Source organism: Tachypleus tridentatus, chromosome 12 (assembly GCF_004210375.1).
Source record: "Tachypleus tridentatus isolate NWPU-2018 chromosome 12, ASM421037v1, whole genome shotgun sequence".
In the NCBI taxonomy this organism is placed as follows: domain Eukaryota; kingdom Metazoa; phylum Arthropoda; class Merostomata; order Xiphosura; family Limulidae; genus Tachypleus; species Tachypleus tridentatus.
The window spans coordinates 109,438,157-109,465,512 of NC_134836.1; the positions used below are offsets into that span (position 1 = coordinate 109,438,157).

The 27,356-nt window shown below is 33.0% G+C and overlaps 1 protein-coding gene and 1 long non-coding RNA gene across 2 annotated transcripts in view; one reads left to right on the forward strand and one right to left on the reverse strand.

Annotated features, from left to right (window-relative positions):
* Rpn6 (regulatory particle non-ATPase 6) overlaps positions 1 to 15,874 on the forward strand; it is a 35,998-nt gene extending 20,124 nt beyond the window's left edge. The window contains exons 6-12 of the mRNA XM_076473244.1: positions 1,633 to 1,744; positions 5,673 to 5,900; positions 6,153 to 6,276; positions 9,473 to 9,598; positions 11,900 to 11,935; positions 12,348 to 12,399; positions 15,104 to 15,874. Coding sequence (XP_076329359.1) covers positions 1,633 to 1,744; positions 5,673 to 5,900; positions 6,153 to 6,276; positions 9,473 to 9,598; positions 11,900 to 11,935; positions 12,348 to 12,399; positions 15,104 to 15,246 — 821 coding nt within the window. The 3' untranslated portion in view covers positions 15,247 to 15,874. The remainder of the gene's footprint in view (positions 1 to 1,632; positions 1,745 to 5,672; positions 5,901 to 6,152; positions 6,277 to 9,472; positions 9,599 to 11,899; positions 11,936 to 12,347; positions 12,400 to 15,103) is intronic.
* LOC143235280 (uncharacterized) lies at positions 51 to 25,744 on the reverse strand. The gene is made up of 3 exons (XR_013018999.1): positions 25,688 to 25,744; positions 12,709 to 12,799; positions 51 to 706 (listed from the first exon to the last, which is right to left on the reverse strand). It is a non-coding gene; the product is annotated as an uncharacterized LOC143235280 (long non-coding RNA).
* Between the last annotated feature and the right edge of the window lie 1,612 nt (positions 25,745 to 27,356).

Here is a 27,356-nt window from a genome sequence, read left to right on the forward strand (position 1 = left end):
TGTATCATGAAATTCTTACCATAGAGAGCATCTTTTGTCAATTAGTATTTTATAGGTAGACTTTTCTTAACTCCCTGAAAGAAATGGAAAGATGGTAAGCCTTTTGGAAAGGGTTTGATATATGTTTTTGTATGTTTGTTTGTTTTTATTTTCATTACTTAATTTTTAGTCATGTTCTGAATGTGTCTGATATTCATACATTAGGATATGTGTTTTGTTTGTTTTTTTTGCTTGGTCTTTATTAGACTTCTTCCATATTTTCTTTGGTATCTTGGCCTGGCATGGCCAGGTGCTCAACTTGTAACCTGAGAGACGTGTTCAAATCCCCATTGCACCGTACATGCTTGCCCTTTCAGCTGTGAAGGCAATATAATGTGAGGGTCAGTTCCACTATTTGTTGCTAAAAGAATTAGAGTTGGTGGTGGGTAGTAATGACTAGCTGCCTTCCCTCTAGTCTTACACTGTTAAATTAGGGATGGCTATTGCAGATAGCCCTTGTGTAGATTTGTGCAAAATTGAAAAAAAACAACAACAATTCTTTGGTCTTTCTTTTATTATACATTTGCTGTTGTTTTCTGTACTGACTGGAGCTTTCTTGCTGGTTAAAGACATGTTTTGATGTATCTTGAAGTGTTGGTTGTGGGTGTTAGTAGTTGTTAGATGATTGGTACTTCACCTTTTCTTCAGAACACTTACATTTCTTTACCTAGTTGTTCAAGAGAAGGAATAACTATATATTAAGTGATGAAGGTGATTTATTTTGATACCTCAATCATAATTTTAAAACTTGTTTATTCATTCTATTCCTAAAAATAATTTAGTAAAAACAGAATAGGTTGGCATTTGATATAAGTAGTAGTTTTTATGTCCAGTGAAGGCGTAGTGATATTTATCATCCATAACAGGCTAAATCCTCTGAAAAAAATGTTCTGCATCTTAACATTAAAAAACATCTCCTGGTGAAACTTGCTTAAAAGTCTTTATTTATCTAACATATCAAATATTATGTCACCAATGTAATTGCCTATTAAGATGAAGAATGTATTTTACACTTAACAGTTTAAAGAAAGCAGAGCATGACCTAATTATTATTAATTACACAATGTTTTAGAAACTTGCGTTCTATGATCTGTAATTATATTGAAATGCCAGACCATATAATATGTATCTACTTATTTTTGTTCAGAGCTACATAGTAAATAATATAAGTAATTCCTTGCCTTTGTAAAATATGAAATAATTGTTGTTTGTTTTATCTTAGAAACTTATATTTTAACTAAAAGGGTTTTTCAGTGCTTGGGAACTGGATTAGAACATTTTCTTGTCCAGATGATATTTGTTGTAATATGTTTGGGGGAATGTATAGCATACATTTGAGATTAAGTTGCACACCTTTGAACATGGGCAAATGTTCTTTGAGTGCTAGAAACTTGTTTAATTTTTATTGTTTATTCTGTGGGGGTAAATTAAAACCTTGGATAATTGGTGAAATGTTATGTTTGGAATATAAAAAGTTGAAACTTAAACTGATTAGTTTGTTTTATCTGCTGAAAGTGTGTTAAACTGCTTATTAATGAAGAAGACAAAAAGTTGACACATTAAATTAATTCTCCAAGTTATTTTTAATTCTAGGCAGTATTCTCCTGAAGGAGCTGAAAAAACTGGATGACAAAAATCTTTTAGTAGAAGTTCAACTTCTGGAAAGTAAAGTCTACCATGCTCTCAGTAACTTACCTAAAGCAAGGTAAAATATTTTTAGTAAGTTGCCAGTCTTTTGAGAGTGGGAAAAGTATTGTTCTTACAGTTAAAATTTTTAATTTCTGTAGTATACTGGAAAAGACTTACTGAAATGTATTTTTTGTCATTGATAGTGTATATATCACTTGTTTATTTGATGATGATTTGAACTTGTTGCCAGATGTTTGTTTCACTAAGTAATTATAAATTAGATTATCTGTTCTTAAATTAACCGATTTCTTGAACCTACTATAAAACTTAGCAGGTGAAGTATGTATAGATAAACTGAGGGTTAAAATTTTAAAATATGTCTGAATTGTCCCTGTTTTACACTAATAAAATGAGTGGTGTTATTCACTATAATAACAATAGTTTACAAAGTAAATCCATCTATTTAATTTGTCATATAAATAATCAAACTTGTATGCTTCTATTAATTCTTTCACTGCTGGTGGTCAGGTATAATATCTTCAGTTAAACTTCATGTCTGTTAGGTTTCCACACATTTCATGCTCAGGTACCTGATACATGTTACCAAATGAATGTTTTAGTGTCTTTTTTTTTTAGTTGCAGTACCTTCTGCAGAGGATTCAACACATTATGTTAAAACTATTTTGAGTATGAAAATTAGCAAATCAAATGACAACCACAACTAACATAAAATTATGTTAAAACAGATTGTCTAAGCACCACATTTTGTCATTGTTTTGCATTATGAGAGTAGTGTGATATAACTGAAAATTTAATGCTATTTTGATATGGCTGTATAACAACCTGTACTGATGCAGAATATCCATATGCTCGTATCATAAATGTGTTCAGATAATGGATTTATTATTTCCAATGTGGAAATATCCTTTGTATTTAGCTATCTGTTTGCTGTAGGTGTAGCTGTATATAATAATTTTGATATAACTTTGAATTTACTAATTGTGTTTTGACAAAGTTTATAGAATTTTTAGTAAAATTTTATATAATGCAATGCATTTACTAAAGATTTTTCTGTGAGTTTCCAAAGCCTTTACTGAATCAGTCTGAGAGAATGATTACTTATGTGCTTAGAACAAAAATAATCATTTTCATTGTGCAATTTTCATATTTCATTTGCACAACTCACAGAGCTTCTTATATGAATATCTTTTTTTCAGTAAAATTTAATATCCTCTTATTTTCATTGTACTAACACCACACTTGATTCTCGGGTCAGTAGAAAAATCATTGATGTGCAGTTGAAGAATAAAAAGAAAACCATTATTTTCTTTGAATTGACTGAAATACTAATCATAAAATTCCAAGTTACTTAAAAGTTTCAGCTGTTAACATTTTCTTGTCTTTTGTTTATGGGTTTATTATAGTACTTCTTACCCACTGTAGAAGTGAAACAATAAATCACAGCTAAAGGCATTATCTTTGCCATCAGGTGTAACAAAAATGGAACATGAATGTAAACTGATGCACACAAATTACTTTTGAAATTTTACTCATCTATTAGGTTAAGATAGGAAGTTTATAATTTGTACATTTTAGTTACTTTAGTTCAGAATGTATAATGATAAATAAATATACACAAGAAAACATGGATTTTTAGTATTTATTGGACTGTGAAACTGGTTTGAACTTGTGTGCAAATCTCAAACCTTTCTTTCCTAAATGTCATTCAGTCATACAAGTTTAAGTGTCCAAATAATACTTCATGTAGCTTTCAAATATGCATTTGAGAACATGAACAATATATCAACTAGTACAAGAAATTTTTCCCATAACTGTTTTAATTTATCTGGTTTCATAACTAATCTATAAATAATTTAAACATTCCATTAGCAGATACATGATCACACTAGAAGAAAATCTAATGACTGCTCTCCTCACCAAGAGGATGATTTTAACTTTCACATGAAGGAGAACCTCTCTTTTTATTGGTTTTTTACACATGTCCATCAATCTTGTAAAAATGATTAATAATTAATCTAAAAAAATCAGAGCAGGAGGAGAGGGGCTTTAATGGATTTGGTATATTTATTGATATCTCAGCAAATCAAGAATACAAAAGGTTTAGATTTTAAATTCTTGTTTATACTTAATATTTTAATTGATGGGAAATTACAGCAGCTTATTTTTAAAATCAGAAAATTCTGAGGTGGAGAAACCTGAGCTCGGACATGTCACAACACTGAAAAGTGAAGTTTGAGAAATTGTTAATATTTTTTAAAATTGGGAAATTAAAACTTAGATAATATTAAAATGTAAACTTAAATTATTTATATGCCAAATTTTCTAATTAAATTGTTAATATAATTGTATAAAAGGTTGTGATGTATACAAAGGGGACACTTATTTGCAAAGAGTTAATGGCATCAGAAAACAAAAGAGTATGACTCACTTTGGGACACAATGATCAATTCAGAAATAGATGTGCAACAAGTTGTACCCATATTTCATAACGGAAGTGCAGTTTCTTTTAACAGAAGAGTGTACACAAATGGTAAAACCATCCTTATGACCCAGGCAACAGTATGCAATATAGAAGAAAAATTACTCACGTTACATGTACACCAGTTACTTTGCAACATATTTATTCAATTGTTACATACCAAAAGTAGCTGGAGAATGAAATATTCATAGTATTCCACCTGAAGATGTACAAGTCCACTTGCAGTGCTTATGGATTTCTGTATGAGTGGACTGTTAAAATGGGTACTTGAAACTATCATCTTTCACTAAATAGATTATTGAAAGTATGTAGGGAAAACTGGTATACTATAAATATGACAGCCTTATGATGCAACCTTTGCAGTGGAATTTATGCTCTAAGGATATTTCCAAGAAGCACCATCATTAGATAAAGTGTACTTGTACCTTGGACTTTATAGTTGTACTTAGTCTCTTTAGTTTACCATTTTGTCATAGTGCATATAAATTTTTCATAATAGCCATAGCTTTACTTCGTAATTCCCAAAGGTTGTGAGTATATTAAAGTGGCCACTATATTAATTTAGTGCAGTTATGCTCCTTATATTTACACGTGTACCATTAACAATCTTGTTTTTGTTTCTGTTCTTACTGTTTGGTAGAATTAAAGTTGTAACTTGAGAAACTCTTCAAAATGTGGTAAACTTATGTTCTTGCACAACAATGGAATCTTTTTTTTTTAAGTATTTCATTCAATTAAGTATAAAACATGTCTTGAATTAATATTGCAATCATAACCAATTCAATAGACATACTTTTACTGTTTCTGTTGGATAAATTTAAAAAAAATGAAAACCTGATAAAAATAATATATTGATAAAGATTGACATAATGTATGCTACATTCAGTTTAACCCTAAACTTGTGTGGTTGTTGTTCAGTGCTACACAACATCTGTACTGATTGATGTATTAACTGTACTGAAATTTATAAAACAGTGTTCAACATCGTAAGTACTAACTTGCATAAAGAAGGTTTATCTTTGAAACATTCTACAAGATTTTGGTATTTGTAAAAGGTGTTTGTTGGGACTGAAGCTACCTCAAACTGTGCCTTAAGCTTCCCTGTGGTTTTGTTACTTAACTAGAAGTGCTTACTGTGAGAGTTGGTTTACCTCCAAAATTTTGAAAGTGCCCTCAGGATGTATGGTGGAGCCTCCTTTATATTTTTTCTATCTCATCTCAACCCCTTCAACTGAGAAAGGGGTTCACAGTAGCTCAAAGGTAAGTCTGAAAGCCTATAAAGCTAAAAACCAGATTTTGATATTTATGTTGTTCAAGTGCAAAAAGCATATTGTGATGTGTTCTGCTGAACAAGTGGATGAAAGCTAGTGTCATCTTTTGAATTCCATTAAAGCAATACCTTGACATTGAGCATCCTAATACTTTTAATGTTTCTTCAATAATTGCTTATTTAAATCATTCCAATGGAAATTTTTTTCATTTTGTCTCTCATTTCTGCATATAGGGCGGCTCTTACATCAGCACGAACCACAGCTAATGCCATCTATTGCCCTCCTAAGCTACAGGCTGCTCTAGACCTCCAAGCTGGAATTCTCCATGCTGCTGATGAGAGGGATTTCAAGACTGCTTTTTCTTATTTTTATGAGGCATTTGAGGGATATGATACATTGGACAACCCAAAGGCATTAATTGCTCTAAAGTACATGCTTCTCTCAAAAATAATGCTAAATGTGTAAGTTACTTTTGTCTGTATAGAGATTTTTTCCTTTTACACTGATAATGAATATGTAAAGTTTAATGTATTAAATACCACATGAGAAAATATTAGTAAATTATCGAAAAATCTAATTACTGATTAAGAGCTGATTTTTTTTTTTTCAGTAAGTTCATCTTGTATTATAATTTGTGGCCTAAATTTTAAGACATTGGTCTTTAACATGTTTAGATATTATGCAATAAACTTGTTTTTATTTATGTATTTTAGGCCTGATGATGTACAGTCAATAGTGATGGGGAAGCTGGCTCTTAGGTATGCTGGTTCTGAAACAGAAGCAATGAAAAAAGTAGCTCAAGCCAGTCATAAACGATCTCTAGCAGACTTTAAAAAGGTTAGGCATGTATTAATTGTAGTGCTTTCTTTTCATATATTAGCCAGTGTGTACATTGCTTCAATGCACATCTTGTGTAATATTTCACAGCCCATTATTTCTGTAGCTTTTTCATGTCGTAGCAAATGTACCACAATGTATGTGTGTCACAGTCCTTCAATTTCTATATCCTTTTCATATGTTAGTCAGTGTATGACATACCTTGAATTTCCATACCCTTATATGTTGGCTAATTCCTCAGTTTATTTTCTTGGCATCAAAGATTTTACCTTTTACCCTATTTCCTTATTAACTAGCTGTAAGTAATTTGTAAGAGTCTGATTGGTATATATCAATGTACATAATTGGCTCATCATGTATTTGTAATTGGAAAAATGTTCCCATTTTCTGCATTCTAGTTTATAACATTTATAGATGTTTCTTAAAACGAAATGCTAAAATCACTTAATAGGGTGTATTTTACAGCTTATACATTGTATTTTGCTTTCAAGCTTTATTTTTCTAACATCAACACATGAGATGTGTGTCTTGCAGCTAATAAAACAACCTGTATAACATTTGGTAATGCTACTTTCCAACACATGAGATGTGTGTCTTGCAGCTAATAAAACAACCTGTATAACATTTGGTAATGCTACTTTCCAACAATGTTGTTAGAATATGTATTGAAAGTATAAAATGAAATGTTGAGACAACAAAACTGGAAAAATATTTGCTGATTTCTTAATTTAGAGTCTACATTGTGATGAGCTCAGTATAATATACATCAGTGTGTCTACAAATTTGCACACATTAATTATTTGCACTGTAACTTTTGATTTAGCATGTGCATTTTTGCAAACATTTCACAAACTTGTAGTAAAGATTACAAGTATTTTGTACACACAAAATCAGATTTTTTACAAAAGATCTGTTTGTGAAAATATCAAGACTTTTTCCTTACTTGTCTGAGTGCAAAGTGATTTCATGTTATTATTAAAAACTATTCTTCATCTCAAAAATCTCGGATATTTGCGTAGTCTCTAAAACCTCCTAATTACATTTCAAATGTTTGCTTTCAGTGGGGTCTGTCAATTGAACAACCTTGTAACCATCATTAAAAAATTAGGAAATATAAATTATGCTTTTTTCATGCTAGAATGCTATATATTATAACATGAAAATATAGATGTTCAGATATAGCTTAAGTCTCATAATGATATATATGTTATTATTATTATTAATCTTCAAGTCATGCCTAGCTAACATTACATAACTTACATTGACACAGTGTGCATGCTCTCACGTTAGATATTCAGCAATATAAAACTGGCCTTTAGTTTTCCCTGTCTTTGCTGTGTTTTAGTAGACTAGTAGCTAGTAATATACAGTCACATTTCAATTATTATACATTATATATGTATATTGATTATTACTATTTAGAAATTAATTATTAAACTTGTTTTTCTTGAAATATAAAACAATAAATCAAGAAGTACTGCAAATAATTCTCTTTTAACAAAAAACAAAATTTTAGGTTATGTATACACACACACACACACACACACACACAGAGTTGAATGACTGAAACAATTCCATTATAACTTATTAAGCCTAGTAACTAATAAGTAGTTTAATAAGACTTTTAAAAAAAAAAAACGAATCTTCCAGTAGACTAAAGACACAACCTACCTTCTTGAAATCTTGGTTTGAAAGAATGTGGTTGCCTTTTCACAGATTTAAATGGCTGAGAAAACCACTAGGGGTACATTCTGAGTTGTCACATTGTTATTTATGTGTCATATATTGAAGTAAGTTTATATAAGGGACCATTTTCAAAAATGGAACAAGGTGAACAGGGCCACTGTGTATGATTCAGTACATAAACCATATCTAAGCAAAGTAAAAAGATATCAGGTTCTTATTTTATAATCTAGTTTGTTAATATTGGTAACTTGAGTTCCTAATTTGTACAAAATTATAGACTTAGTATTTTGACGTTATAAATATCTAATTTTAAACAGTGCTGCATTCAACATACCACATGACTTGCTAAAGTATATATTTAGGTGTGTTCTTTCAATATTCGGCATGGCATGACCAGGTGGTTAGGCACTCGACTTGTAATCTGTGGGTTGCAGGTTCAAATCCCCATCACACCAAACATGCTCATCCTTTCAGCCTGGGGGTTATTAAATTTGATGGCCAATCACACTATTCATTGGTAAAAGAGTAGCCCGAGAGTTGGTGGTGGATGGTGATGACTAGCTGCCTTCCCTGTAGTCTTACACTGCTAAATTAGGGGTGGCTAGGGCAGATTGCCCTTGAGTAGCTTTGTGCAAAATTCAAAACAAACTAAACTTTCAATATTGACTTTTAAATTAAGAAATTAATTCATATGTAATTCTATAGTTTAATTGTAATCTATAATTTTATTCCAAAGTTACTGACATAAATTCATAAAATCATAGTTGAATAAAATTTTAATTCAAGTCAACAAATGCAATGACATGGCCTTTGGCCCATGACCTGCAACAAAAGGGTTAAATGGGTTTGTTTTTGTTTAAAATGTTTGTGATATAAAAGAAAGTGTTTAGTTTAAAAACAAATTAAGTTTAAAATTTCACAGTAAATCAAACTATACTATCTGGATAAATCCATTTTAGCTTTCATTACTCTTCCTATTTCAAGAAACCAAGAGTGACGTGGTGTATAAAGTACTGTAGTTTATATACAATAGGTTAGTTCTTTATTTCCATCACTGAAATTATACACTTTATTCAAAAGAAATATTCACAACTAATTTACCCTAGGTTTTTTATGGATATGCAAACTCTTCTGGTGACAAACACGTAAACATCTGGGGTTATCAAAGAGTTTTAAAAACTCAGGTGACAAACAGATGGATACCATAGTATTTTCTTGGAACATGGAAGCTCCTCTGGCTACTAACGAATAAATACCTTGAGGCCTTCTTGAAACATTGAATCTCTTTTAATAACATACAGGGGTCTTTTTAGGGTATAAAAACACTCAGTAATAATCAAATATTGTGGGCTTTTCTCAGGATTTGAAAAATGTTTTGACTTGCAGATAACAGTTATAAATCCTTGAAGTATGGAACTGTTCTAAGAGATCAATATCAGACATAAGAGCCTTACAATTGTTGTTTCCTGCTTATTGTTTTAATTTTTTGGTTGTACTTTTTTTTTTGTAGGCTGTTAAAGACTACAGGAAACAGTTGGTAGAGGATCCAATTATTAGAGCTCACTTGGACACTTTGTATGATACAATGTTAGAACAGAACCTCTGTTGTCTTATTGAGCCTTACTCTCGTGTTCAGGTCAGTTCATGTGCTTCTATATAGTAATGTCACTTGCACGTTAGTTCTGAATTTTAATACTAGTACAGAGCTCATAGTTGGACTCTTAAAATTCCTAATAAAAATATTTTCTCCAACTCTTTTTTAATAAATAGTTTTATATTTTTAAAAGAAATGTTCTTAAATTTTCTTCATTTCTTAAGATCTAACTCTCTTAAATATTGGTGTATGTGGCCAATTTTCTGATGGCCACATACCATCCATAGTCAAAGCTGGAGAATGATTCCAGAAAAGTACTCATTGTATTGAAATCATGATACATTTTGCTTAGGGAAGTGGATTTTGTTTTAAGTAATAAAACATTAAAGTTGATTTTAATAAAATTCTTTTGGTCTTCACAAAGTTGCTTATTTAGTTCCGTTCCTAAGATTTATACGCTTTATTGCTATGAGCATTGTTAGTGTGATGTGCATGTTAGTCCATATGTTACTTATCTTAGCATAAACATTAATGTTGTGTATAAGTATTTTTGTTTCAGTTAAATTAATGTTGTCTGATAAACTTAATGAGTATTAATGTCTAGCACATAATGCTTTATACTTCATTAGACTTTGATATTGTTAGGATGCCGAGCCATATCATACTGAGCGGTAGTGTTTTGCTGACATCACATTGAACATACTCATAGTGTATAGGTTAGGTTTTTATTTAGTTACTTACATGCTCATGTCACATTGGCTCTTTTTCTTATTTACTTGCAAGTTTTATTCAGTTGATTATTGGTTCTTTAGGTGGGATTTAGACATTGTGTCAATAATGTTAGAGAAAATAAATTACCTTTACTTTTCTAATAATAATAATATATTTTATTTCAGCCAATATTTAACCAGAGTGGCTTCATATCAGAATTAATAACACAAGTCTTATTTTTTATGAAAATTACTTCACCCTTATACAGGCTTGTTGTTCTTATTTTATATTTTTATCTTCTAGAACTTAGTTGTTGAATTCAAAATTTATTGATGCTACATGATAGGCTATAACCTCATGCTTTAGACCTCACTACCTTGTAGTTTATTGAGCATTTGTGTTATTTGCAATGACTACCTGTAAATACCTATAGTGAAAGAATTAGTTCTTTAATGTGTTTGTTTTACTATATTTCATGAACCCATATTCTTCATTACTGCTTTCTTCATATCTCAGGATGGCTGTTATGGTGTTCATATCAAAATAAAGCATAAAAACGTATTAATCTGCTTTAGTGTCGTATATCGTTGTATTCATATTTTTGCTGAATTTCATGCATGTGCTCCTCATCTTCTTCCCAGTTAGTTTGTATTATTTTATTAAGGCTCACCTTCTTCCCAGTTAGTTTGTCTTATTTTATAAAGGCTCATCTTCTTCCCAGTTAGTTTGTATTATTTTATTAAGGCTCACTTTCTTCCCAGTTAGTTTGTCTTATTTTACTAAAGCTCACCTTCTTCCCAGTTAGTTTGTCTTATTTTACTAAGGCTCACCTTCTTCCCAGTTAGTTTGTCTTATTTTACTAAGGCTCACCTTCTTCCCAGTTAGTTTGTCTTATTTTACTAAAGCTCACCTTCTTCCCAGTTAGGTTGTCTTATTTTATATAAGGCTCACCTTCTTCCCAGTTAGTTTGTCTTATTTTACTAAGGCTCACCTTCTTCCCAGTTAGTTTGTCTTATTTTACTAAGGCGCACCTTCTTCCCAGTTAGTTTGTCTTATTTTATTAAGGCTCACCTTCTTCCCAGTTAGTTTGTCTTATTTTATAAAGGCTCACCTTCTTCCCAGTAAGTTTGTCTTATTTCATGCAGCTTTCCTTAGGTTCAGGATAGTTCTTGTTTCACTGGTTTTTATGTCTATTTCTAGTTAATGTACAGGTTAGACCATCTTTTATTTAGCAATGTGCTTGTGACTTTTTGTTTTATGAGTTGGTAGACTTAGTTATATCATGCATAACTTACGATTATGCTGAGGTCTGTTATACATGTTTCTCTTTTCTTTTTTTATCATTAATCTTCAAAAAGAATTTCTTCGTGGATTTCCCTCCATATCATAATTTTTGTTTAGTTTATAGTCTTTTGAACAAGTTTAGGACATCTCATTGAATATCATGTAGATATCCATCCCGTTGTCATTGAGACTTTAAACATGTACATCTTAATTAAACTGTCAGTGAAACTGTAAGCATATGGTTTATTCAAACTGTTAGAAAAACTGTAAACATGGGACTTATTCATACTGTCAGTCAAATATGAATCAGTGTATTAGTACAATTATAAACATGTTTTTTTCTTGCAGGTTGAACAGATAGCAAAGAGCATAAAGCTGCCATTGGCAAGTACTATTTACTGCTTTCAAACATATCAATTTTGAAAATCCGTTAATTCATAAAATAATACAATTTTTTAGTTCAATTTAAAAAACCCTTTTCAAATAATGATAATACTGAATGCTTCTGCCAGAAATGTCACATGTTGATATTGTTACCCAATAGTTTGTTACATAACATAAAAATTATAAAGTTTAATCCCCACCCCTGAAATTACATCAAATTAGAATAATTATAACAAATTATTCTTAAACATCCCAGCTTTTGTGAAATGTATCTATATCCATGAAAAAAAGTAGCTACTGTAAATATACATGTTTCAAATGTGTGTGGTTTGCAGAGAAGTGTAATAATATTCATTGTTGAAAAGCTGTCTCCGTTGTTGAATAATAGAAAATTGTTCTTCCAATATTATAGGACACTGTTGAAAAGAAACTTTCTCAAATGATCCTTGATAAGAAATTTAATGGTAAGATGTATATTTTTAGTGTTGGCTTGTTTTTGTCAGGTTCTGAGACATTGACACGAAATAAACATTAAATGCTCTAAGTTGTTTCATTCACAAGTATTTAAATATAAGAAAGCTTAATGGAATATTTTTTGAATTCTGAATATTTTTATATAATAATTCAAATCTTTATATATTTTTTTAATTTTTTGAAAAGACACTGTTCAGATTGAAAATGACAGCAGTGCCTATTTATAAGTCTCAAGAATTTGTACATTGTTTCTCAAAAATAATAAAGGACAGTCTCTGTTGAATAAAAGAATCACTTACTACTTGTAAATTCACCTTACAGCTCTTTTCATGTAGTGGTCACTCTACAAGTCCAGTATAGTTGTGGACTTCTGGTACATTTGTTGCTGGTCTAAAATAAAACAGTTTTTAAAGAGCAACTATTTCACATCATTGGATAAAATTCATTACTGACATGTATACTAGAATAAGTTCAAATAAGAAACTTAACAAATTGGTTCACTTAATAAAGCATGGAAGTATATTGTATGTATTCTTAATTTCTGTTAAAACATTATGTGCACTGAAGATCAGTTTTCTATGAAACAGTAACTTGTACAAGTTGAAAATATCTGATAAGAATTACAGGTGAACTCTTACAATTTTGGTGTAATTGTTCTCATTTTTAAGAGATGGATATGAGGCTTAATAAAACAAACTAATCTATCAGAAGATCATTATTCATTAACAATTAATTAAACCAGTCATTTCTCAAAATATAATAGTAGATGAGCTAATTGGTATACATTATGAAGCAGTACGTGGACTAAATGAGTAATAAGCAAATGTCTTAACAACATAGAAAAACATAAAATATGACTAAATTGTAATAGCACATGCAAACATTAACATAAGAACTAAAAATGGGTAATTTAGCTCAGTAAGATATAACATAATCTATCAAATAGAAGCATTTACATGGAATAAGTGTTCAGTAACACCATACATGCAACTACTTTGAATCCACCAATCAAAATACCTCCAAAATATATGAATGTAATTGGTTAGAAAATGGCTAATGTCTATATTATAGACTAAAATGTTTATAGTTTTAAAACTTATTCTATAATACAATGAAAAGTTGTCATTTTTGCTTTATTTTGAAATTTGTTATGAATTTACCCTAATTTATTAATTTTATTATATGAAATGCAGTTTATTGGTACATGATGTATGTAGAATACCAAGCCTCATAATATAAAGTAGTTCTTGAATAAGAGTTATGTTTTCATAAACCAATACTAAGGTATAGGATATCAAAGATCTTATTATAATAATCATGCTGAGAGCCTGTATGTTTTTATTTATTTATTTTTTAACAAGAAAACAGCAAAATATTTTCTCTCTCAAATAATTGTTTATTATTATGAAAGACGTGGAAAAAATTTAATGAAAATGGATAAAAACTGAGCTCTGATATTTATGGAGTTCAGTCAACATTGGTTTAATCACATAAGAAGTTATTACATAGATTAATATTACTTGTTATGTGCATTGCTGAATCTGTGTATCAAACAATGAGTTTTGTATATTGAAAGATTAAAACAAAGCTATAACTGTTCTTTGTATATTATAACAGTTACTAAGTAGCAGTAAGTATTGAGTTATCTAAATATGACTTTTACTAGTGTGTGTGTGTGTGTGTGTGTGTGTGTGTGTGTGTGTGTGTGTGTGTATTTATGCACAAATTTTAAAGGTTACTGAGTTACCCCCCTCCAGATTCTCTTATCTGTTGCCTACAAATAAAACACTTTCTCTTAACATTGGTGATTCAAGGTTTATAAATGTGTATTTTTCTTTCATTTCTTCAGTTTCTTCCCCCCAGAAAGTTGAATATTATTGTTATACAAAAGATACATCGTACTGAGGTATATTGGGGTTACCATTATTAGCAGATTTATTTTACTTTAATCTTTCATAGATTATTTTCATTATTTGTTGTATGGCCCATTCTTGGTTGTTGTTACTAATTTAATTCATCAAGGTTATTTAGTTGATTGTTGGTCAAAAATTGGGTATTGTTTCTAAGATAATTAACACTGAACATAATCTGATAGTAAATATTATTAAAAGATCCTAAGTGTAAACTGAACTGTTGGTCCTTGAATTGCATATTGTTCTGAAAACAGTTTATAGATATATTACTAAAATTCAGATAATATATTATTAGTACTCGTGCTTTCATAAAACAGTTCATATTGTAGTTCATCAGTGATTGTTTTGTAGATGATAAAATGTTATGAAAATTTCCATAAAGTTCCCAAGGTAATTCACATTTTCACTTGTTATGGTACATTGATAAGTAATTCAGCATTGTTGTTAGGTTTACTCTAGGTATTCTAACTTCACGTTTCACGAGGATGTCGTGTAAAAGTTTCCCAGGGTTTTGATCTTTATTATATTGGTGTATTAATAAAAATTATCTGGAAAAAGCTTTTGCTGATAGATATATTTGCATTTTTACTTACTTTTTCTCTAGAATGAGCATGACACACAATATCAAATTTTTTATCATAATTTTGAAATGAAGCTACACTTTTGTAATGTGAATTTAAGCATTACCAACTAATATAATAGTATGTCAATATTTTTTTTATCATTGAAAAATAGTCAAATTTTCATTTGAAAATGTGCAATTGTACTTTATTTCTTCCAGGAATATTAGACCAAGGGGAAGGTGTGCTGATAGTTTTCGAAGACATGACCAGAGATAAGACTTACGAAGCTGCTCTAGAAACATTTCAAAGCATGGGCAAGGTAGTGGATGCTCTGTACCAGAAGGCTAAAAAACTGTCCTAATTTAAAATGACCATTATTGATATTACTACTCCCAGACTTGCTCTAGATGGCTAACATGAAAGGCAAATGTGGATCAAAAGTAGAGTTGGACATGTGCTCCATCAAGTAATTTAGACTTAAAATTAAAATTATTTAAAAACGTTTTATACCAAAACCTTGTTGTTGTTTTTTGTCTCTATTCAACATCTGTAGCACATGTTCTGAAACAGTGCATTTGTTAATGGTTTGAAAATATGAAAAACACAAGTTTTTATCAGTTAATTTCTTTTTATATTTTAAATAGGAGATATCCTGTGCAGAATAACTTAATTTTATGTTATCTTTCACTTGGAATATCTTTCGTAAATAGACACAATGATATTTAACATTCTGTCAAGATGTAACATTTCTGCACCAATAAAGGAATGTCATTGCAGCACAAAAACATTGGTTTCAAGAAAACTGCAGTCAGATTGGCCTGTTATTTTAATTGTAACTTGATAATGTTCATTTCATCATCTATCATACAGAAGTGTGTGCAGAACAGCAACAAAGGTGATGTATGGAAAGTCACATTCTAATACCTGTGTTCTTCTATGAGAAAGGTTATGTACTAAAAGACTGATAAAAGTAATTTCAATACTTTCAACTTGTTTTGTGTGATTTTCTATTTTGAGTCATTTAAAGTTTCTACACATTCAACCTTGATTTGAGTCATCCACTGAAATCTGATGTTCACAAACGTTTATGTGCACAACTTTCAACCCTGATTTAGCTGTAGTTCATTAAATATATTCATGTGGAAATCTTCTGATTTATTTTTATATTAACCACATGGAAGAAGCAGTTAAGAGTTTGCCACAATAAACAGCACTAACCTACTAGAGACAGTGTCTGAAAAAAAATGGTTCACTTCAGCTGTCAGATTTTTCCTCGTCCTAGGTTTTGGTGAAAATTTTCAAAAGAGTGCAACTTTTTGAGACCTTCTGGGTGGTTTCAGACCCTCTAAGTTAACTTATTTACATTATAATAACTGCAATTTATTTTTACTAGGCTTAAGGGTCTTTGCATTGTGCCTGACTTATCTTACCTATCATAATGTCAATGAAAAGACTGTGAAACATGACAGGCCAAAGAGATGGAAAGAAAACTATTTAAACTAGAAAGTTATATGAGAAATTGGAAAAGAACTATGTGAGAAGTTATGTTGAATGGAAAAGGTTAGATAAATTACTTGTAGTTTATTAACAGCAATAAATATTCTTGTAATGGTTTTATATGAGAGAATCCCACTTATAAATATATATAGAAACAGATTATTTTCATAATGAGATTTAATTAAATGGAAGACAGTTGCTTATTTTACAAACACAAATTTAGAGAACATGTTTCAAAAGTCTTCTGCCCTTTGTCCATAAAATATGTTCTGCTAATTAACAACAAGAAATATTTTCCTTATGGTTTTAAAATCTCTATGAGAGAAGTCCACTCTAAATATACGTATACAATTATTTTTAGTTTATTAACAACCATAAATTATTTTCAGTTTACTTACAACTAAATAGTGCCCCTTCTGGAACAGCAGTATGTCTAGATTTGCAATGCTAAAATCGAGGAATTGATTCTCCTCGATGGACACAGCAAATAGCCCAATGTGGCTTTGTTATAAAAACACACTATGTATAACTAAATATATCTTAAAGTTATAAAGATCTGTATCAAGAAGGTCCAAACTGAGCAGCGATTACTAACCAACAAACAAACATATTTGATACAACTCATTTAATGACTACATTAGTAAGAAAAACAAATACTTAATGGAGCATTTAGTAAATTAGGTTTAATTACATTATGGTGTTTTTCTTTAGGGAACTGACTTCTAGGGAAGTTTATACTAAGAACATTAATGTTTAACTTTTATTTTTCAAACTCCTTCAAACTTGAACATCTTGAATTATCAAACCATTTAGTAGTTAGGAGCTCAAACTTTAATCTTAGAGTTATTGGGGTTCCATCAGCTTTTAAAATTGTTTTGAAAGTGTCTATACATCGAATTTGTTGTGGCTTCGTTATTTAATTGATTATATAGTCTTAATAACGTGTGCCACACAAAAAATACCGACAGTATGGCACTTAATCCCTCTAATAACTGATGGAGTCTATCTGTATAGAAAATTTGCAACTTAATTCGTTTTAGAAAGAGTTGTTTAAGACACTAGAAACCAATTTGAGGATGTTAAACAACTTTCAACTACTGAGTAAAATTAAAACAACTTCTAAAGGAACATCCTGTTACTGGTGGAATAGTGATACTGATATAGTTTTAAGGCACTTAGTCAAATCCAGACTATATATATATGTAAAAACGGCTGGGATGGGTAGAGAAGGCTTTATGTACAGGAGCAAACAACGTTTCGACCTTCGGTCATCGTCAGGTTCCCAAAGAAAGAAAGGTAGCTGACCACATGTTTGAAGGCGGTTGTGTAATTGAGTGTAGGAATGTAGAGGGCCTGCTTAGATGTTGGATCATATTTATTAATATAAGTAGTATAAAGGTGTTTCTTTGTGTTGGTTTATTTTGGGCTTGAGTTGTTGTACAAGTAAGGCTTCTTCAATTTTGTGTTTCTTTCTTCATTTAGTATTCGAGCGTTTTTTATGCTTATGTTGTGTTTATTTGACTTGCAGTGTTCGAAAACGTGTTAAGGACACTTTTTGTGTTCTGTGAATCTGGTTTCTATTTTTCTACTTTGACTCGGCATGGCCAAGCGTGTTAAGGCGTTCGACTCGTAATCCGAGGGTCGCGGGTTCGAATCCCAGTCGCACCAAACATGCTTGCCCTTTCAGCCGTGGGGGCGTTATAATGTTACGGTCAATCCCACTATTCGTTGGTAAAAGAGTAGCCCAAGAGTATCCCTTCCCTCTAGTCTTACACTGCTAAATTATGGGACGGCTAGCGCAGATAGCCCACGAGTAGCTTTGCGCGAAATTAAAAAACAAACAAACAATTTTTCTACTTGTTTCTCCAAAATAAAAGTCGTGGCAGTTATCACATTGTTGGTGTTGTGTTTGTCAGTGTAGGTTTTACATAGTACAAACCTAAATTTTGTGCCTGATTTTTTAATAAATTTGTTATTAACTGGAATGTCATATTTTGTTACTAGTTTTTGCCAAATGTAGGTTATTTTTCTGCTGATGTCGGGAATATATGGTATGCAGCAGTATATGGTTTCGTGATTTTTTGATTCGTGAGATATATTTACTTTAGTTGGTTGATTTTGATTTCTGTCTAGGTGTGTGCGTATAATGTTTTCTACGGTTTGTGGAGGAAACTTATTGATGTTGATGAAGTATTGTTTTATTTTGTCTAATTCATCGTTAATTGTATCTGGTGAGCATAGTTTTATGGCTGTGTTTATTTGGTTTCTTAGTATGTTGAGTTTTTGTTTTGTTTCATGTGCTGAGTCCCAAGGAATGTATAGTCCAGTATGGGTGATTTTTCGGTGGATTTCTGTTTTAAATTGTGTGTCGGTTCTTGTAATTTTGAGGTTAAGAAATGATATTTGATTGCTTCCTTACTGTTCACATGTGAAGTTAATGTGATTGAAAAATTAAGTGTGTGTTCTGTAGATGTGAATCCCGCAATCGTGTCGTCTACATATCTGTACCAGTATAGTGGTGGATGTAATGCTGTGTTAATTGCTTGTTTTTCGACTTGTGTTATAAAAATATTGGCTGGAACTGGTGATACTGGATTGCCCATGCTTTGGCCATTTGTTTGTACATAGTTGTAGTTGTTGAACATGAAGTTTGTCTTCATCGTGGTGAATTCTATGAGGGTTGCTAATTGGTTGCTGGGAATGTTTATTGATGGGTGAAGGACGATGACCGAAGAAGGTCGAAACGTTGTCCGCTCCTCTACATAAAGTTGTCTCTACCCATACCAGCCGTTTTTGCAAATATATTTCTGTACAAGCGGGTTTTCTCGTCATCACGGATTATTAAGTCCAGACTCAGTTCATGTTGTTGAGACATGACACAACCTCATTGAAGGAAGCAAGAATTGTATGAATGTATTCTATGGGTGAACACCTTCCAAAGTACATACCGTGAAGTGTTATGAAATGTACAGAAAAGCTGATCTCCCAAGTACGTCATTCTGGCCTTTCTACAAGGTTACGGCTGCCACAGAAACCCAAAACTTGAACATGTGACGTGTTGGTCATTTGCTGTGATAACAGTACATGTGAAGAACAAGACTTTCCAGCACAGATACGTTCACTATTGTGACATGCAGAAACTACAGTAGTCACTGCATATGCAACAATTACATGTGGATAAAGAGCCATATTTAACTTGGATGAAATACATCTAAAAATTGAAGCTACAAGTGAGGATGATGTAAGAATCTTCACTGTTAAGACGTTTATAAAAGCCAATGTGTTGGACTATCTGTGTAACTGGGCAACAGAGAGCATCGCTAAAATATGGTCTTATGCTTTTATTAGATCCTTATCTGAACCAATGAAGGATCATTCTCATTTTAAAAGCCATTGAATCGTCATCCTACAAAGCATCATTAGCAAGTCCCAAATGAGGTTTATCTGGTAGATTTAATTATTACTGTTATCGTTAGATGGTTATTGCAGTGGAAAAGAAATCTTGGTCATTGCTGCTAAATTTGGTGAAAGAGTTGGACAGCTAATGCAGGTAGTCCTCGTATAGCTTTACGAGAAATTATCAAGAAACCAAACCAACCACTTTATTATCAGACTATTGCCATTTCTTTTCATTTGGGACAATCCAGCTTCACAAACATCACTCAAGCAGGAGATTGCTCAAAAGACATCTCAAGAAATTCATGGGTAGCAGGTGCTATACAGCTAACAGTGATATAATTCTTTGTAATCAGATCTCGTATGCCCTCTTGTGGAACAAATATTGGCGCCATTAGGATCTGTGAAAAACAGCCTAAACAGGCAATGTAGAGATTAGACAAAAGATGAAGCGTAGAAAGGACTGTCAGCACATTTTTAAGACCATGGTGGTCAGTCACCTCATATCATAACCACATACGATTTTTGCTGGTATATCATTCAAACTTTCTTCAAGCAGCACGAGGATTAAGCTGGAAACCGTAAAGAAGGCCCTCAGCTGGATTGCTGAAAGCAATGAACTGTAAAAAGACAGTGTCACCAATATAACATTTGTGATTGATTCAGGGTGGTTGGACCCCAGACGAATGGTAGAAAGCAACTGTTTGGTAACACTGTTATCTAGATGTATGTTCAAGGCCATGCAAATGTAAAGCTAAACAAGGAAACCCCCTGTATCAAATCCAGCATAACACTGCCGATAGAATACTGACCTCTACAATGAAGATGAAAGTGGAAATCATTGGAAAATTTCATAAAAATCCAGAGGGAAGGGGAATGCTGGAAAACGAAGTGCTGTATGGTGCAATTAGAAAAAAATTAAAGATGGAGAATCAATAGGACAGTGTACAGTGATAACACCTGGTAACATCAGTAAAAGAACTCTTTTCTACTTCCTCCGAGGCAAGCAGTTTCTACACGAAGGGTCAGCACCTATAGGCACTACTCCTGCAATTGTCACTTAATAATTAACTCAACATTAGCTTGTTCTTTACACTAATTTTTGTAACAGGCTAAATCATAAAATCACTTAATATCATCCAGGTAGTTGACAGTATGAAATGAAATATATGTCTGAAGGGTTAAAAGTAGTGATACTTTAATTTTATATAGAGATAACATTTCATTTGGTGAAGAATAGAAAGCTAAAAGAATTTGTCACCACATCTAAATTCTGGTTGTACCTGATATTTGCATTTAAGTAAAGTGAGTATATTTGCCCAAAAATCGAAGACCATGGAACCAGCATTTTTAATTTACTAACATAGCACAAACGTATTATTCAGCTACACGAGGGCTATCTGCGCTAGTCGTCCCTAATTTAGCAGTGTAATACTAGAGGGAAGGCAGCTAATTGTCACCACTCACCGCCAAGTATTTTGGCTGTTGGGCGCTTTTCCAAACAAAATAGTTTGTTGCAACTATCTACGAATACTTCAAGCGTATAATAACTTTTAATACCTACTTAGACCCAGCATGGTCAGGTAGGTAAGGCACTCGACACGCAATCTGAGGGTCACAGGTTCGAATCCCCGTCACGTCAAATATGCTCGCTCTTTCAGCCGTGGAGGCGTTATAACTTTTCGGTTGGTATTCGTTGGTACGTTGGTAAAAGAGTAGTCCAAGTGTTGGCGGTGGCTGATGATGACAATCTGACTTCCCTCTGGTCTTAAACTGCTAAATTAGGGACTGCTAGCGCAGATAGTACTCGTGTTGCTTTGCGCGAAATTAAAAAAAACGAAACAAATACCTACTTCCGTTGACATCCAGTATATGAATTTAAAAGTTTCTTATTCAGTTCAAAATTTCACAGTATTTATCACGCTTAATTTTAAATTTTAATAAAAATCACCAGGTATGTCAGCAGCTTTACTTAGAATCTCTATATGATTACCCTGTAACTAAATATTAAAAACGTCGTTGCAATGGTGGCTTCTTGAATATTGGACATGGCAACTGTCACTCAAGACATCAAAGAAACCGACACCACCTGAATTTTGACACTGATGAGGGTCAACCTACTGCTATCTGCCAGTAATACCGGCAGCAGATTATCAAAGAACCTGACGTAGTACTATTGTTCATACTTTACACACACCGTAAATACCATTAAAATATTTTGCTTTATGCAACCTCAAATTACTGTAATCATATAAGTCGTTGTTTTATATAAGGTTGAATTACTTCTTGGGTTAAGAATCTGAAAGTACAAATCCAAATTCACTATTATGGAGTATATGTAGCTGCATTTCTGCAGCATAGCTTAAACTTACCTTACAAATATTAAACTCATCCAATCTGGCTGTGAGAGCTTACCTATTACCTTTACTCTCCCGGCATGGCCGGGTGGGTTAAGGCGTGAGACTCGTAATCTGAGGGTCCCGGGTTCGCATCCTCGTCGCACCAAACATGCTCGCCTTTTAAGCCGTGGGGGCGTTATAATGTACGGTCAATCCCACTATTCGTTGGTAAAAAGTAGTCCAAGAATTTGCGGTGGGTGGTGATGACTAGCTGCCTTCCCTCTAGTCTTACACTGCTAAATTAAGTGTACAGATAGCCCTCGTGTAGCTTTGCGCGAAACTAAAAAAAACAACAACAAATTCTCCCCACTCCTCCGAAGAAAAATTTCAGGCACCTGTGCCTTGTTCAACAATTCTATACTGAGTGATTATTATGTATGTAACTACTTTTCATTTAAACAGTGCCTTGTGGTAAAACGGTCACCCCACTTATTCAACACTCTACATTTTGTTGACTGTACAGTTGTGAAATTAAAGGTTTCGTGAAATAGATTTACAATGATAAAAATTGGGTTTCAATATCTGTGGTGGGCAGAGTGAAGATAGACCGCTGAGTTACTACGTGCTTTATGACAAACTGCAACATAACATAACGATTCTACTACCATCTACTCCAAAAAATAAAAAGTGATTTACCACTGCGTACCTATTTCATCAACCTGTAGTGACTTTAGGAGCAATTTATGACTTTGAAGCTAGATACGTAAAAGTTACACGAAGATTGTAAAACCATCTAATTAAACAAATAATAGTGATTGGCTTTTCACTGTGTATTTATATCGAGACTGAACACTTACTTGAAAGTTAACTAATCTTCAAGACTAAAATGATTTTGTAATACTCTCACGACAACACGAAGCTTGTGGGTACTGTAAACTAATCTTATTAATAATAAAAAAATATTTACTATCAATACACTTACAAAAACATAGAAGTTTTGGGTACCTGTATACCCAGTTATTTCACGACTTAGATAGAGTGGGAACTGTAAAATTATCCACTTCAAAACTAGGAAATGATGGTGTGTCTGTATAGTTAGCAACTACAAAACTAGGAACTTTAGTGTGTCTCTATAGTTACCAACTACAAAACTAGGGACATTAATGTGTCTCTATAGTTGCTAACTTCAAAGCTAGGAACATTAGTGTGTCTCTATAGTTGCTAACTTCAAAACTAGGAACATTGGTGTGTCTGTATATTTTCCAACTTCAATATCCATTACTTTAAAATCAAACAGTATATGCTTGACACCATATCAATTACTTCAAGATCAAACAGTATATGCTTGACACCATATCTAGTACTTCAAGATCAAACAGTATATGCTTGACACCATATCTAGTACTTCAAGATCAAACAGTACGTGGTTGATATCATACATCCTACCTCAAAATAAGACAACTACTTATGTTTGTGAAGTTGTAACCTTTTTAAGACTAAGCTTGTAGCAACTCTACAGTCAACTTCTTCAATAATTTTTAGCAGCATATGTCGATTGCAATCTACTTTAAAAATAATCCGTATAATGACTATAATCATTCATTTCAACTCTGAAGAGCGCGTGTTGTTTAAATAACTGCCAACTTCTTGTGTAACCTACGTAGTCATCAAAACCTAGTAAAAACGTCGTGTGCTATCTATATAGTTTGTTATAACGTTTAGTGTGTAGAACGTACGTTGAATGGTATAAACCTATTGACTGTATATTCTCTATGGTTTAGAGAAAATGTGTTAACTGTACAGCCACCAACTTTAACATAAACAACTCTTACAACAAGAAAAAGCTTGTGGTTACTGTACCTAATCTGAACTGTATAGACATAAACAATTACTGTAAACAACTATATAAACATTAACTTCTAGTTTAAAGAGCGTATGTTGACTGTATAGATTTAAACTTCTAGTATAAAACAGCGTCTCATAGCTGTACAGACAACAACTTCTAAACAGCATATCGCGGTTATATAAACACAGACTTCTAATCTAAACACCGTGTGTCAACTTAATCACCACCAAATGGTTTAAACGTCGTATGGCGATTGTGCCACTCCTCGAGTCAAAATAAAAAAACCTAATGCTTTTATGTGGTTCAGCTGCACGTGTTAACGTTGTTTTCAATTCTATTTGCAGTTTTGCTATATGTTCTCGAAATCTCATCCAGTTCAGGTTAAATACGAATTCAATATATTAACTCCAGGTATCTCAGTAATTTAACTGTAAGCATGCTAGTTTTGACAGCAGAGAGATGCAGTTCTCACACTGGTTTAACTTACATTATTAAGATTGCGGGTTCGAATTCCCGTCACACCAAACATGCTCGCCCTTTCAGTCGTGGAGGCGTTATAACGTTCGGTCTATCCCATTATTCACTGAATCAAAAGTTGCCAAAGAGTTGGCGGTGGGTGGTGATGACTAGCTGCTTTCCCTCTAGTCTTGCATCGTAAAATTAGGGACGTAGATAGCTTTCGTGTAGCTTTGCGCGAAATTCAAAACAAAATTAAAACTATTAAGGTTGTGGAATGAAAAAAAGGTTCGTGAGTTTGCCTTGCTTCGATTTTGAACTTTCAGCGATTGTGCAATGGAGTTTACTTTTGAACTTTGAAATGTTGCATTTCTCTCCGTAGCAACTTTCCTCGCAATTATGAATGAAGTACGTACGTTAAAGTATGCAGAGGAGAGAACAAAAATTATCGAAGATATATATTTATATACTGGAAGCACTGAAAGTTAACACCTGGCGTGAATCCGTTATTAACATTTCTTGTATGCAACGATAATGGTCAATTTCACATTTCGTGTTTTTTTGTCATAACATTATTACGTTTTATGAAAATGTTTGTAAGAAAAGCATATGTGTTTGGTTGTAATTAAGAACAAACGTACACAATATCCGCGCTCTGCCTACCACGGGTATCGAAAGCCGGTTTTTCGAGCTGTAAGTCCTGAGACATACCACTGTGGGTAGGGGGAGGCCGTGCCTGTGCTCTTGAGTTCTTTGAATAAAACTGAGAAATATAGGAATTGTTAGATTTTGTTAATTACAAATGTGTTTTGATAGTAAGTAAAGCTGAGTTTGAGCGGCCAGCCCAGTGAGACTGTTTGCTTAACAGTACTAATCAAAAATTGAACGTTACATTCACGTGATCCAGTCAGTTTCCACAGGTGTAAGACGAATGGGAAAACGGTTCAAATATGTGAACTGTGAGGTACCAATACGTTTCCCTTTGTTACTAAAAGACCACCTGTTAGAAAAACGAGAACTACGCATCTGACGTCAAATAACTGTCGCATGCTACAAGTCTTAAGCCTAAGTAATATTACAGCGTATGAGCAATACAGGTTTAAAACATTTTATAAGGGCAGATAACTGTGATCGTCTCGATGATTTATACACTAACATCTATACGACTGGTGATAACAAATGTTAAATAATATCTATCACTGACTGTGTGATACTACAGGTGTTATACGGGAACTATTATCAGTTTGGTGCGAGCGACTTCTACTTACCAATGGTTGGGGATTTTTTCTTAGTTCTATGACCGGATAGGAACCGTCCTAATGTCCGGTATCTTACTATATATATCTGAAAATAACAGGATGTTTAAGTTACTGTTTGTCGGAAACTGGCTACATTGGGTTCCACAGTCTTTAACAAGTATGTTGGTGAGTTTAATTTGTTTTTAACTTTCCAAATTGAGATTTGTTTGCTTTGAAATGAATGCGTAAACCTTAATGAAGTATAAGCAATGTTCTTCGTACGACATTAATTTATTTTTTCTCATTAAAATCAATAACCATATAATAAATACATGTAAGAGAAGACTAGGATATAGAGAACTGTCGTTAACTGACCTATTCCATCCATTATAACAAACAACATAGTTTGATATGTTTTATATCCACGGTGATTCACTGAACGAGACCTGCATGATCGGGTGGTTAAAGCACTCGACTCATAATCGTGAGGAGTGAGGGTTCAAATCCTCGTCGCACTAAACACGCTCGTTGTTAAAAGAGTAGCCCAAGAGTTGGCGGTGGATGGGAATAACTAGCTGCCTTCCTTCTAGTCTTATACTGTTAAATTAGGGACGGCTGACGCAGATAACACTCGTGTAGATTCGCGTGAAATTCAAACCAATTCACTGATTTAAAACGTTTTACATGGCATACCTTACGTAATAGATTTGAATCTTATTCGTGTTCCAAGTAATGTTAAGGTGTGACACTACACGACTGAGCGTGGCCAAGTGATTAACGTGCCTGGATTGTTATTCCAAGGATTCATGTTCGCGTTCTTTTGTCGTAGATGCACTTGTTTTGTATTTTTTAATTTCGCGCAAAGCTACACGAGGGCTATCTGCACTAGCCGTCCCTAATTTAGCAGTGTAAGACTAGAGAGAAGGCAGCTGGTCATCACTACCCGCCGCCAACTCTTGGGCTACTCTTTTACCAACGAATAGTGGGATTGACCACACATCATAACGCCCCCACAGCTGAAAGGGCGAGCATGTTTGGTGTGACGGGGATTCGTACCCGCGACCCTCGGATTACGAGTCGAGTGCTTTAACTACCTGGCCATGCCGGGCTCGTGGGTGTACTATGAGAGTAGTCATCAAATCTTACTATTCGTCGAAGAAGAGTAGTTGGGTGTTATTTACTAGTTGCTGATAGACCTTTTAAAACTTTGAGCAATATTCTGAAACAAACAAGTGCACCAAGTGGTTGTTAAGGGCAGGGGCGTAGGTCCTGGGGGGATGGAGGGTATACATTTCCCCTTCATTTTAGGTGGGGGGGTATGGTACATATAATCATCCCCCCCTACAGTTTGGTCTGTTGAATTGTTTTATTGCATCACAGACCTACAAATTGTGTGTTTGTTCTTGTAATTCTCTGTTCTTACCAATCGAATTACATAATTAGGCCTAGATGTAGGCTTTTCCAGTGGCCGAAATGTACATCTTTAATATAGGCGTGCTTCTGAGCTTTTCGATCTAAGCGATAGTTCGTAAGTATCAGTCAGTAGGCCTAAGTATACATGCAAGTATCGTGACAATAAGATTACTCTGTGACTGCATGTTTACGGCTTTCAGGTTCACGTAATCATAGATTACCAATTTGCAAATTGAACAGTCCACATAGGTGGTTGCAAAAATCATCCCCCTCCCATCGCGTGTAA